Source organism: Notothenia coriiceps, unplaced genomic scaffold (assembly GCF_000735185.1).
Source record: "Notothenia coriiceps isolate Sejong01 unplaced genomic scaffold, NC01 NC01_scaffold00018482, whole genome shotgun sequence".
NCBI lineage: Eukaryota > Metazoa > Chordata > Actinopteri > Perciformes > Nototheniidae > Notothenia > Notothenia coriiceps.
Window position 1 is genome coordinate 1 of NW_011351183.1, and position 14,703 is coordinate 14,703.

Sequence of the window (14,703 nt, forward strand, 5' to 3'; positions counted from 1 at the left end):
GGTGGGGGGGGGGAGGGAGACAACACAGGGCACCAGGTGCACACAATCAACCGTAACAGACATGGGGGAAGGGGAACACTTTTCAGAATAAAACCAGCAAACAGAGACAGACAACCTAAAACACAGACAGATGCACAAACTACTTTTATTTATTTTATTTTATTTAGATAATCATTCAACTAAACAGTGCTAGACTCAAGTATTTTGGAGCCTTTAATTGCCACCCCACAATGAATTAACAGAAGTGAAAGAGTTGTTCTAATTAATGCACATAAATCTCCCTCACAAAAAAAGCAATTCTGTATATAACAAATATTTGCATAACAACCAAAAATGTAAATGGTTGCAGCTTGCATACAGTATTTGTATTCAAGTACATTTTTCTATCAAACATCTGCAGAGCATATTTTCAAAGATGTGTTGCTTTTCTTTTGAAAATCATCAAGCATTGCAGTTGCAGTCTAATGTATATGACTCAAACAACTGCTCATTCATCCTGTAATATGTGCTTCATAATTGTTTGTTTGCCTTTTAACTACACTGCTTTACTATGCAGAGCTTGACTGTGCAAAATCCGCCGTGTTTATATTGAATTCGTTTTTTAAAAAGGAAGCGGAAGAAAATATACACAGTTAAAAGGGTGAAATTGTGTGTTTATTGCAAATTCCAAGGAGTGTACTGCATGATAGCTGAGGATGATTGGCCTCATGATTCATCACTGTGTCCTTTGTTTGCTCTAAAAACAATCAACAGTAATTCAATTCATGGTTCAGTTATATCAGGAAAGCAGGGGGAATGCGCAATTCCTGTGTATATGCAGTTAGGCTGGACTGAGAGGAGGGATTGTTGTGTAGTGCAGTTTGTGATATTTGGCTGGGGGAAAAAAGTGTATCAATAGTGCCACCACATGGAAAGGCCTGAACAGTTCTAATGGCTTTCTGTAAGCAAATCTTTTTTTACAAAACACTCTATTGCTACATTTCAAGCAGCATTAATAGGAAAAGTGTGTCATCATAATATGTAACCCTTCATTTTGCTTTATAATACAGTGGACAAACCCTGAAATAAATTAAAACATCCGCTATATTATATATTAAATTCAAAATCTTAGCAGCAGGCAATATGAAAATGAAGATAAAGAATAACAAGAATAAAAGCTTCGCATTGTGCAATCATCATACAATAAAGCATATTTACTTTAAAAAATATAGATCAAATATGTAAAGTTGAACTAGCTCTTGGAAAGGCTCCATTACAATTATTTTGGCTCTTCATTGTTTCATCCACTGTCACTGAGTGTCCACCACTTTCACTAACATATCACCCCCGATGGAGGTTTAATGTCAGCAAATCCGTAATACTGTAGACATCTGTTGGTCTCCAGACGGGGTGCAGGGAAGCCAAATGGGTCAAACTTGTCAGTATCAAACGTTTTTTCTTTGGAAGAGCTCATCTGGTGCTCCTCCTCAGGCTCTCCACGGTCTGCAGGAAGGACCGCAGGGCTTGGTCCTCCTCCAGGGTGGAGCAGTCCTCCTCCTCCTCCTCCTGAATGATCCCACACTGCATGCAGCGGAGGCGGGGCTCACGTTGTCCGGCCCTGCAGACACAAGCTGTGGACAGAGACTGGGGGAACTCCTCCATCACCAGAAACAGCAGATGCGCAGGGAGCGTGTCCATGCTGGTCGCCATGGTGAACGAATGTGAGGATGATGAGCTGGAGATGATGATGCACAAATGTAAATCCTTTCGTGTGAAGATCTCTAGTGTATTGGATGGGATGTCTCCACAAGTTTTGGTAAAGAAGATGCAACAAAAATCTTGAGAAACAAAAAACACAATCAGGCCGAGCTGTTTAATATTCAGTCCTGAGGGCTCTGCTTCATGAGATGATTTCAGAGATCCTGTTTTGCTCTTCGCTCTGAAAGTATGCTGTAAAATCTCAGAGAGAGTGATTGTGACTGAGCACCACCAAGCTCCTCTTTATATACTTCTCTGCAACCCACTCCTTTCTTCCTTTTGGGCATCCCTCCACACAGACGCTCTCCCTCCTACACGCTCAGCGATGACACATTTCCGCAGCTTCCATACCAGTACACCGGAAAAATCTCCCAGAAACTGTTGGCATGGGAACCGGACGGTGATGTTTGGGAGGAGGGAAGAGAGGCAGGACGTGGAAAGGAACTCATTTGTATGGACTGTGAAGATGACGAATAATGGCAGAAGTTACACAAACTGATTGACGCTGCCATGTTTTATTAAACAGAAGAGTGTGTGGGCTTGTGACAGATAATGTTGGAGATGCCACTTGGTTTACAGACATGGAACACTTTACTCATGTGATGTCTGACTCCAAACTCATTCATATTGTATCTAATACAAAGTTTGACACAACATATAAACTAGAACTGACCCATCAGATGTTCCCATTGTATATAAAATAAGCTAAGAGCTGTCCCATGGATATTCTAAAATAGAGAATGTGATACAAAAAGCAATTGACCCAAAGGTGAAACCAAGAATAACAAATGGACTGTCATCATTTGAATTAATATTTATTGATGGCTGGAAAAATGTAATTTGATTACAGTTTGTTAGAGAAAACACTTGACTGGAAGTTGGTCCCCTGCTGCTGCACCTAGAGTCAGTGTGAGTAGAAAGTGTCTTTAGGGTTATTACAGTATAACTTAAAGCTGGTATCTTGACAAAGACAAATGTAATGTGAGTGACTACAGATTTAACAAAAAAACTAACAAAAATGTAGCTTTCAAAAGAGAAAATCAAATAAATGTATCAGCTCTCATTGGTTTGCCTAATTTCTACATTTGGTTTGGTTCAACATTTTAGGAAATCAATCAATACAAGTGAAAAGATTGAGATGAATGTATGTTGTTGTTCCTGGATCTAATGCACTGTGAGAGAATTTTAGTTTTTGGTTAGAAAGTCCTGCAAAACAGTAACACCAGTGGTACAAATTAATTTGAAAATCAATTTAGTTAGAAAATAAAACACCCCTTTTAACATTCCACCAAGACATCTCCCTCTCTACTGGTTATCCATTTACAGCGGTTCCTCTTCTTTAAATTAAACACGCACTGACTTCACCACTACATTAACACCTTTGAGAACATTTAAAGTTAGAAAAACTAAACAAGAGATAACTAAGGGTTTCGAATTGGTGCTGACGAAGAATCGTCTAAATCTGAGTGCAATAGAAATCCCATAGTAGGAGTTAATGAAGCTATTAATGTCAATAGATCTCAATAAAACATGTTTAAGTGCTCTAGAAAGTAAGTAAGTATCAACTGCAGTGTAAAACTAAAAAAGGCTTAACGCTAGTAAACACATACTCAGATACACACAAATATACAGAGGCCTCAAACCTCACATGCATCCAAATTGTTCCCTCATCTAGGCTTTATCCACCCTCATGTTTAACAGACAGATGGATGGATTGATTTGGGAATAGTTTTTAGTTTCTACGTTAGTGTGCCATTCATTAAAGATGATGAAGAGCACCACTTTGTTCACTATTTTTATGTTTGAATTGAATACATGTACCGCTGCCTCACATCCTCAATGAAGGGGAGTATCGGAGGGAGGGAAACTGGGATGTGGCCCAGAAACTGTCACATTCTGTCTTCCTGGTCCATGATGGTGGTCCTGGGACGAGTGTTTAACACAGCTGGTCCCCTCTTCCTGCCGCCATGCGTCTATCTAACCCTGCTTTTGCTTCTTCAGGTAACGAGCGCGCTGGGACAAACCCATCCCCATCACATGGTTGTTGAGGATCTTGGCAGGGAGCAGAGCTGTAGTCACCCAACCCTACAGAGGGAAATTACATGGTCAGCTGGTGGCCTTTACAAATAACAGATTAGCATTCATTATATAGTTCCAACCCACAGGAGCTACAACTGCGGCGAGAAAAAGGAAAACTGGGTAGATAGCGCGGTTTTACCGTCTAGTATGTGACAAAGACATGGCTTCACATCTTGCATATAGATATTCTGATATTTTATCAAAAGCCAATCTCAGTTACTGCAGTGTCTTATAGTAAGCTGTAAAATATGGTCAACTCATCTTGCTGGATTAATTCACTGTTGTAGTATAACTTTTCTTGAAGAAATGCTCATTATTCGAACATAATGGGGAATGATGAGTGTTCACAGTATAGTGCTATGATGCTTGGTATAATACAGTATAATAATAGTTAGGGTGTGTACACCGTCAGAACAGTGTTTCCATCTGAATGATTGTGTAACTTCATGTGGAGAAGAATAGCGGACTCTGCTGCTAAGGCTAGTGCGCATGTCTGTATAAGGGGCCCACTCTCGCTCTGAGCATGTATGTGTAGGTATATGTGTGTGTCAGGTTGAACGAAGGGGCCACTTTTAAGGTTAAGGTTAATTATTATTCACAGTGCCTGAGGCTAATGAGAGCGAGGTTACAACTGGGAAAGACACCAGTGGTAAGACTCCCCTCACTTGATAGTGAACTTTGGTGAAGGTCAATAAGCGGTCAATGTGACGGAACGCCTGCAGGGCACGTGTACGGAAGTATAAATGCAAACGTCTGCAGAAAGAGTTACGGTCACGCGTGCGGAAGTGTAGGTAAATGCAAACGTCTGCAGACAAAGTTGCTGACAAAGAAACGTCACCAGGGTCAACCAATAAGGGACAAGAAGCCTCGCTATAAAAGGTGCAAATACAACATTTGTTCAACAGTGTGATCCCGGGGTCTGCTCGCTCTTTGATTGATGTCTTTTGACGTAATAAAAGTTCTATTGCATCGAACTCTGTCTGCCTCCAGCCACTTCTTTTGAACCTGCTAGAATGTGATGGGATAGTGTTGAGAAGATTGAACTGGCCCAGATCGAGATTTTCCTCCAACATCACCAAGCAGTTCAATGAATTTCTGCTTTTGCTCAAATGTTAATTAAGCTTAATCTTGACTGTATAGCAGTTATAAATCATAAGAAAGTAGCAGTTCTATAAAGCATCGTTAATGGTTATTTCATTGACTCACCAGATTTAATTAGTGAACATTTATTTTTTTATTTAATTAAAAGTGTTTCTCATGCTGCTAATTTATCTTCAGCTTTGTTATTGTCTTAATTGAAATATATATTACAAAAGCCCAGTGGATATAATAATAGAAAATTAAATGATGTTTGAACATGGTAATACACTTATTTCTACTAAGGGCACTTCACTTACACATCCATTAAGTTTTATAATTTCTATTGGTATAATTAAATATCTCAAAGACTTTTTGCAACCCTAAAAAGATATAGAATCTGGTGAACTTGTAGAAGGTTCCGTCTCACAGCGGTGTAAATTACATTTTGGGTATGTGTGGATTATTACTGTGAGACGGGCAGAGCTGTGCTGCACAATTGAAGGCAGAGGGATTATCAGATAATCAGAGCAGACGCTGCTTGTCTGCAGCTTTTGGTTTAGTGTAATATCAGAGCTAGTGACAGGGAAGATCTGTGCTGAGTTCACAATATCTGCACCATATCCAGTGAGTGCGCAGTATCCACAAAGGCTTTTTTAAGCTGATAAAGAACATTAGTGTTGATATTAGGGAGACGTTGTTCAGCAGCGTCTAACACAAAGTGGAGGAACAGGAGAAAATGTCACACTGAACTTTCTGCTGCTCGTGTCCCTAAAGAATCATTTCAGTGTTAGAATTCAGACTAAACTGCCAGGTATTTAGATTTCAGAGGATGCTTTTGCTACATCATGCTGATTATATAAATGTACAACAATATGCGGAGGAAGGTCTGGCCTGCAGTAGGATTTAAAGTTCCAACTGGCTCTTTCTGCTGATCTTGAGTCATTCTGAGTGGTGAGTGAGTTATGAGTACACGCATCTGACAACACAGTGCAGTTCTTCAGTTAGAGTTAACACCAGTTTCCAAAAGATGGGAAACATCTACAGGAAGTTTGTGCCAGGCATTAAATAAAGCAGAACAGAACAGATAGAGCACCAATGAAGATTGAATTTCACTGAATCCTTTTTTTTAACCAAGAAATGGTCACAAAATGGTAACCCTCTGTTCTTTAATCCTAACGTTACATACCAAGACTTACCATAATGGCATGTGGCAGGTAGCCATTGGTCTGGGTCTGCAGACCCACTGTGTTGAGCTCGGCTGACACGTAGCGCTCTGGACTGGGCTTGTCCAGTGTAGCACGCCGGATTTTACTCAGCTTGGTTGCAACGAAAAATGGCAGAACACTCTGGGGGGAACAATAAAGGAGAAACACACGTGAACAAACAGCATGTCTTGTTTGATAGCATGTTAAGAGTATCGATACATTGTTGAAACCACATTTCATTTTCTTTAAGCCTTAAATGGGACACAGTGCTCATTTTTAGATTCATACTTATCTTGCACTGTCTGACTGAGTGCACCTGCTTTTACCCACTGGCTGAAAGATCTGTTTCGGCACCTGTCTCTTTAAGCTATGCTCCCAAAAAAAGCCCAGTCTGCTCCGATTGGCTTGGAAAAAATAGGATTTATTTTGCAAAGGCAGTTTTCTAACTGCGGCTGGAAGAAGGGGGTTCATAAAAGGTCTCCTTAAAATTGCCTTTTGCATGTACGAACTATTGTTATGATTCTTCATCATCCAAAGCATGTTTGAAGGAAAACTAAGGTTGGCTCATCTACCTGGATGATGATGCCTTTGCTCTTGTATTCAGCTTGCAGTCCTCGTGAAAAGAAGTCCACAAATGCCTGTTTAAGACAAAAGCAGGTCATTAAGTCTACAATTCCAGTCAAATAAAGATGGCAACAAACATAAAAACACATTCACGTAAACATTGCTGTCACAATGTTAAAGTGTAATGAACTGAGACGATTGTTAAAATGCACATTAAACTAAAGATTGACCCTGGATGGATTTTTGATGAACTTTTAAACCTGTATTGCAGATTGAAGGATTAAGTAAATAAACATGGCCCAGAATTAAGACACAAATTAATCGGCTGAAAGTGTGAGCAGCAGGCGGTTTTTAAGCTAACAAAGACACATGAGACCGTTATAAAGTGTTATGACGCCATATGCTCCTATAAACATTTTTAATTGGTACACTACCTCGGGACCCGGAGTTAGTCAGAGAGTTATTTATGTTCAACAATTAAAAACGGCAAATATGAAAAAGGACACTTTATCCCAGCGTCCAAATAAAGGCTGAACAAACGTTAATCTTCATCGGTAGTGCCTCAGTGTGTGTTAGTTAGAGCAGGGGTTCCCAACCTTTTTTCCCAAGGGCCCCCCCAAATGACTCCTGTTGGAAGTTGCGCCCCCCCCCCCCCCCCCCCCTAGTGTGTGTGTGGGGGGGCGCAACAGTGGTAATTAAAGGTTAAAAGTCTCAAAATGCTACAACTACTGCCACAAACTGGATGAATGTGAAGTATTTTGTTAAAGGACGATGAAAGCGTAATTAAGGAGCACTATTGGAGTGACTTTGATGGTTATTGGACTCAGGATTCATTAATGTGGATTCCCGCTGATGTATGAAGAAATTAAAGGACGGCGCAAGTTTAAACAATTCACAAAGGCATTAAACTGTTTAAAACACATGCTCAAAGTAAGCCAGATTTTGCCGTTGTGTTTATGTGGATTCAAAAGTCGTAAATAATCTACAAAATGGAGGAGACCGATCTGATCGGAGCAACTGTGACTAATAATCCAACTGAAACCGGCATGGACAATGACTATGTTTTAAGAATGCGCTTATCCAGAAAAGCCTGGTTTGGACACTTTACGGGCAGAAGAAACATTTCTATTAAAGAAAGAATTATACATTTCTGTCTTTTTATGCCTTTAATAGCTACTAACTTTTATTTAATTGTTTTTATTCAAATGAATTAATCAATTATTTTTTTATATTTTGTTGTAATGTAGAGACAAGGCCTTTAGTGACAATCATGTATTGCGTCACAATTATATTTAAAAATATATGATATTTGGCCTCAAATCATCTGAGGACTGGCGCCCCCCCCCTGCGATCTTTGGCGCCCCCCAGGTTGGGAACCACTGAGTTAGAGGACTAGAGCAGGGGTGTCAAACTCAAGGCCCATGGGCCAAATCCGGCCCGCTACCTCATTTTATGTGGCCTGCAAGAGCTTTCATAGTATATAATAAAATAGGTGTAATTGTTGAATATTTGCTTTCAATTATTTGCCCTAGACTTCTGCTTTCAGACGTAGTTAATTATGAAGTTATTACCAGAACTGATAATAATCCAATGCAGAGCCAATAATGTAATATAATATATTATTTTATATATATTTATATATATATATATATTTATTTAGTTTTCAGAATCACAATCAGAAACAGGTTTATTAGCAGGTAGGTTGACACGTACGAGGAATTTGACTTGGTGTTGTGGTGCATATATAAAACTAAAACAAAAATGTAAAACACAGATAGAGAACTATTTAAAAAATATATATAATAACGTAAAAAAATATAATAAAAAATATAAAAAATGTAGTAAAATATAGCAGTATTTACATAGAAATAGAATGGAATCAAATATGTGCAGTAAACTTAAAGTTACAACCGGCCCTTTGAGTGCAACCATAATGCTAATGTGGCCCGTGATAAAAGTGAGTTTGACACCCCTGGACTAGAGAGACCAACTCCTAGCATGAGGAAGAAGATGGATTCCCCCTCATGGAGCGCAGGATGTAAACCGTTAATGGTCCTGGGATGCGTCTATCGAAAACATGTCAGTTAACACTTGAAGAAAAGGCCATAAACCATGTACTCCAATTACCTTAGAGGCAGAGTAGACGGTGAGGAGAGGGAAGGGGTACATCCCACTGGCAGAGGAGATGTTGAGGATGGCACCCTTCTTCCTGGAAACACAGGAATATAAGCAGAGGATCCTTTACTCTGAATAAAAACTGCCTGAAATCAATCGCAGTATGATAGGAGAACATGGCACTCTGTGTGTGTGTGTGTGTGTGTGTGTGTGTGTGTGTGTGTGTGTGTGTGTGTGTGTGTGTGTGTGTGTGTGTGTGTGTGCTAGCTGAGGCAAAACTGCTCCATATGTATTGTGAAGATGAGATGGTAGATATTGATCAAAGATACTGGAACATCAATTCCTCAATGTATAAGTGTTGATATACTTTGCTACAGCCTGTTGTGTGTTCATACAATATTTAATATAACCAAGAGGTGGAAGATATGTTGGATGTGTATATGATGGCCAGGCAAGTGACAGCCTTCAGAATTACTTTCCCTCAGCTACAAGAAATATCTGAAACCTGTATAAGTCAGCTGTAAAGCAGAGTTAAAGATTCTATCACATAACAATGCCCAATGTAACAGATGGTACAGTATGTATAAGTAATAGTGTTGTCAATTAAAATAATGTTTCCATAGAGCTATTGCAAATAACAAGCCGTTTGAAGGTCAAGTTTATTAAGACATGCACAGGTTGTTCAGTGTGCAATATGTTAACAGCTTTGTTGTCCTTTGAGTTATTGTATAAACGGGTCACTATGATGCATTATGGGATGCTGTGGTGGTTGATACAGTTCAAATCAATGTCACAATTTAAATCAAAATATGGAAGATAAATTGTTGATAAATTCTTCAGTGAAATAAAAAGAGTTAAACATTGTGGAAAATGTGCTTATTAAAAGGAATTTGCTGTGAATGGCATAGAAGTGGTTTGGCAAATAACCGTCATACAACCACTATGAGATTACACTTCAGTTCATGTACTGATTAAATCATTACGATAACACTGAAGGCAGATTTTTTTAGACTTTGGAAAGAGTGCAAAACCTCCAGCTACACTTTTAGAACAATGCGCAGGGAAGAAATGAATATGCATATTTCCCAAAAATATTCCTAAACTATCCTTTAGCCTTTGCATTTCACACACATGTTCAGGTGTATAATGGAAAAAAAACAATTCATTTGAATTGTAGTCATTGATTAACACGACACCAACCACTCAAGTCAAAGCTCTCTATAGCGCCTGATTGTGCCATTTGTGCCGGCGGTAATTACTACCAATCACAGTATTGTATCAGCAAAGCAATTATTGTTGAAATCACACATCTCACCTCTCCACCATTCGAGGTAAAACAAGTCGTGTCATCTGGGATAAACAGTGGGAAGAGAGATGAAGTGTGAGAAACATAGTGAAAGCATTAGACTGACAAAAAGTGGTCTGTTGATGTGTGGGTTGTGGATAAGTGTGCGGACACTGCGGAGGTGTGCATAAACATTTGTAACCGTGTGTGTGGGTAGTTTTCGGAGAGGTGGTCGTGGAGCGAAGAGAAGAAGAGAAAGGGACTGATAATGATCGCAGAGGGAGCAGTTTGAAGAAATATTGATGACATAAATTAGGTCTAAAGAGAGGGGGTGGACTTTAGCTGCTGCTCTGGGAACTGGCAAACATGGAGAAGAGGGACGGAAGTGACTTACTATACTTTCCACGAGTGTGTGTGTGTGTGAGTGGGTTTATGGTCTGTGGGACTATCTGACAGTGGATCTCAAACTATGTCATCCATTTGAATCTACTTGGTGAAACTTAATTATTTAAAAGGCAACCCAGATGCCACAGTGAGACATACAACACACATTAATGAGTCAATATCCACAAAGTGCATTTTGAGCAGGGCGATCCACTAATTATGATAATATAAACCAAGTGTCTTCAAAATCATTTTAGCACCGCTTAAACTTTATCATTTTTTTATTACTTTGAACTTGAGTAAAACGCAGACAGTTGGCTGTAATCACTGCCCGTAGTAAATTTCAACTTGAAAGGGGAAATACTTATTGGTTTGATTTGTTTCATCTTTGACACTAAAATGTCCTTTTTTTTGGTGAGTTAAAAAGCTCCAATGACACATCAAGGTTTTAGATCACACTCACGTGGCACACGGACGTTATGTTGATGTTGACCATGGTGTCGATGAACTGAAACAAGAAGAACAGGAGCTTTACTTCAACCAGGGTCGCGTGTTTGTGTATTAACATACACATATTGTTCAGAAATGTACACAATGATGTTTGTACAGCAGATTTCAGATGTCATCTAGTGATTTATTATAGCACAAGAAGATAGACAAGGGCTGTCACTGTGTACATCTTAAATATGAACCAGCATAAACATTATCTTACAAATGAGAAGTGTAATTCTTAAGCAATAAAACTCACTGTTGCTCAATTGGATGGTGCTCCTGCAATCTTTCTTAGCCTGGATAACCACCAGAAGCTAATGGTGGCCAATATTAGCTAAATGTAGGTGGAAATTGCAGTTGTTTTTTTAGGGCTCTATTGTACTCATGATATACTGCTCTTTACTATGTGCGGTGTTTGCCTTCTTTCAGCAGAAGGCATAGGATTGCTTTATGCAGACAAGATAGTTTAACTGCATTATATTACAAAAAATGAAAGCATTTTCCAGTTAATATTTAAAATCGTACTGAGATGGCCACACTATCCAGTTTCATTATGTCTGAAGCGTGGTTTTGATTGCATGAGTTGCCTATTCAATGTAAGGCTGAAAGAATCATTTGAGCCCAAAACAAAATGTGACAAAAATACATAAACTACATCTTATGGGATCTGCTATTATAGCCACTTCCCTTCCTTTTTAATCTTCACAAGACTGCGTGATATTATAAATATAATCCTTTATAAAAATTCATGGCTAATAGAATAATAATAACCATCAAACTTACAGTCTCCAGGTCGGGAACGTTGAGGAAGAATTCAGGGTAAGAATAGGATATTCCAACATTGTTGACTATAAACAAGAGATAACAAACAGGACTGTGACATAATACAAATAGTACATAATGCTACATAAGAAGATGTTAATGAGTTCAGAGTGCTGTTCCTCTTTCTTATCTTAGGAGGGCAGCAAAGGGCTGAAGATCAAGGATAAATTAACCTCTATGACTACATGAAAAACTGACATTTAATAGAGTGGAGTTTAAAGCATTCCTTACGTCTGCAGTTCTTGATTTAGATTGAATTTGGGATCTCAAATGGGAAAATAATTCAAAGTGAGGTGGCCCAAGTCTTACCCAATACTCCGATCTCCAGTCCTGCAAGTCCATCTTCAATCCTGGAGTAGATATCTACGGCGCTGAAGTCTGCTGCGATCGTTTTGGTCTCCACGCCACATTTACTCGCTGAGGGGCACAACATATTTTCATTTTGCATATATGACAAGCGATGAAACATTTAAAGTGTTTAAAGCTTGACTCTTTTTCTTACAAATAGTCACATGAAAAAGGAAGAGCAGAGGAGAAAAAATTAAACCCTGAGATAATCCGTCTTCATCAATGAGGATATCCCTCCCTTAAGATGAAGCTTTCATTTAATTGGACAGATTCCATTTAAGCTCCAGCAGGAGGCTTTACTGCCTCCTAGCCAAAGCACAGGGGTCCTGCTCAATCTCCACTCAATAAGGGCTCACTGATGGAAAACCTGCAACTCAATGTAATATCATTTAGTCTTAGTCATTTAGCCCTGCTGCCCTATCACAGTGCAATATGGATGCACCATTTCACATTCAGGATAAACGAGGCTGTGTGGATCATTAAGACTGAGCTACACTTTAGCAGCTGTCTTATTTCAACACATGAACTACATCAGTCCTGTGCCTTTGAGCCACAGGTACTCTTGATCCCCCCCCCACTGTAACATGTGGGATTAATTAGATTGAAGGATTAAGGCATATTATGACAAAGCATGTATTTCACCATGATTGATATGCTACTCATCTAAAGAGAACTTTACTATGCATTCATTTTCCAAGTTGGGCAACATTTGTCTGCAATCACTGTGTTTAGCAACTCACCGATCGCCTTTGAAACGTCATCCAGCTTCTCCTGAGAGCGGCTGATCAGCACGATGGCAAAGCCTCTGCGGGCGAGCTGTAAACATAGACAACATGTCAATAAAGCAACACAGGTGACACTGTGAAATTCAATCATGAACTATTTTAGCACTCAGTTTGCTGGAAACAGGGTGGAAACTAAAAAGTTATTTATGGGATATTTACCGCTTCATTCAAAGTTGTACTTTAAAATAGAGTTAGGGAGTTGAAGTCTTGATTTGTTTAAACGTGTACATTAGATTTTGACGTGTCATTCTAGTTCTAAACATCTCAAAAAGCCATTCTTTTTTTTTTTTATCTGAAGATTTTGTTTTGGCCAGCACTCATAAAATGTTACTTTGGAATTGAATAAGATTCATCTTGAAGGCATGGATCTGAAAGCACAAACTTGTGAGGGACCGTTTGAAGAAGCCTTTATATTCCGGTGCAAGAAAAATAAATCTTGTAAGTCTTAACTACACAATATGATGAATGGTAATTACAGAGACAAATGAAATGTTTGCAGAACTAGGATTACAACACACCTACTGCAGCTTACAAACCACCCCTTCAAGTACAAAACACCATGTAATAATACAAGTGTTCTAAGTAATAATACGTGGGTGTTTCCCCCCCCCCTCCCATCTAGTTTCACTGTGGCCCTGTGTTGTTTGAGTCTGAAGTTTTCCAGAGCCGGGAAATCATACCTCTTCTGCGTAAGCTTTCCCGATCCCATCTGTGGCTCCTGTCACGACTAAAAATGAAATAGGAGAGATAGAGACCGAAATCAGCAAGTTGTACATCACATTCTTTTAAAATATGAAAACACAAACTTTAATGAGGCAAGGTATGTTCATCCATATTAACTGAAGAAAATGCAAAATACAGAAACGACAATAGATGACTTCAATCAGCATAAATGTGGGCTCAATTGGAGCTCATCAAAACTGACAAATGGATTCTTTGACTTATCTATATGCCCTGTTTCAGGATCAAACCATCAGTATTACTCTGCTGCTACGTTAGCCTTCACTCATGCAGGAATAGTAGACTCATAGACATTCTAAACAAATATGAACACAGCCCAGAAAAAGAAAGCGCCACATATGAACAGGTGAAGTGCGCCACCTCCAGGAGAGGAAGCGCCACAGAAATCCAAGGATAAAGATGTCAGAGTTATGGACTGCTTGACAGCTAAGGGCTCCGTGTTAAGGGCAGTACAAAAAAAAGATGGACAAAGGTTCGAAGAGGCATTCGAAAAATACTAATTAATTGACTTGTAAGGGTAAAGGGCTACATTGGATTGTAGTCAGATATACTGTGGTACACGGAGAACAGACGAGGGGAATAAGGAGGACGAAGAGAGAGGAAGAGTGATAGAGATAAAGAGAGTGAGATCCTCTCTTCAGCAGCGCCAGTGAAGCGAGCGGATGCCCTGGAACTGCCTGGCACAAACAGCAGCAGCAGACTATTTTTAGCAATTCCCGTCTTCAAAAGGAACTATTCATCACACCTCTGGCTAAATATAAAAGTGGGCGCGAGAGGGATAGAGGGTCAGGGCGTTTCGATATGTCCCTGAATGACCTGCAAAGCCCGGCTCAAGGAGCATCCTACTCCTGTGTAAACTTACATCCCGTGTATTTAGGTCGTACTATGTGTAATTATTATCGTGTTCTTATTTAATGGAAATGTTTTCTTCCTCGTTTGTTGTTTGGACTTGTGAAAGTGAGGGATATTTATGGTTTAGGTCAAATCAGTCTTAGTCATCGAAAGATTAGAACACTTTAGACAAAAGTAGTTTTTTTGGTTGTTCCTGTGTGCTGCCATTGGTTTT

The 14,703-nt window shown here is 39.3% G+C and overlaps 1 protein-coding gene across 1 annotated transcript; it reads right to left on the reverse strand.

Annotated features, from left to right (window-relative positions):
- Window positions 1-2,535: 2,535 nt before the first annotated feature.
- On the reverse strand, window positions 2,536-13,672 carry hsd17b12b (hydroxysteroid (17-beta) dehydrogenase 12b). Its single transcript, XM_010777695.1, has 10 exons — window positions 13,577-13,672; window positions 12,852-12,927; window positions 12,073-12,180; window positions 11,725-11,789; window positions 10,913-10,957; window positions 10,096-10,130; window positions 8,793-8,874; window positions 6,674-6,739; window positions 6,093-6,242; window positions 2,536-3,822 (listed from the first exon to the last, which is right to left on the reverse strand). Exons 1-10 carry the CDS (start codon window positions 13,670-13,672, stop codon window positions 3,715-3,717), a joined length of 831 nt encoding a protein of 276 aa, XP_010775997.1. The 3' UTR covers window positions 2,536-3,714.
- Between the last annotated feature and the right edge of the window lie 1,031 nt (window positions 13,673-14,703).

Coding starts and splice junctions, on each gene's coding strand:
- hsd17b12b (XM_010777695.1), bottom strand. CDS start 13,672: ATGTACAACTTGCTGATTTCGGTCTCTATCTCTCCTATTTCATTTTTA. Junction 11,790..12,072: donor ACTGGAGATCGGAGTATTGG/GTAAGACTTGGG, acceptor TCTTGTTTATAG/TCAACAATGTTGGAATATCC. Junction 10,131..10,912: donor ACATAACGTCCGTGTGCCAC/GTGAGTGTGATC, acceptor TGTTTATCCCAG/ATGACACGACTTGTTTTACC.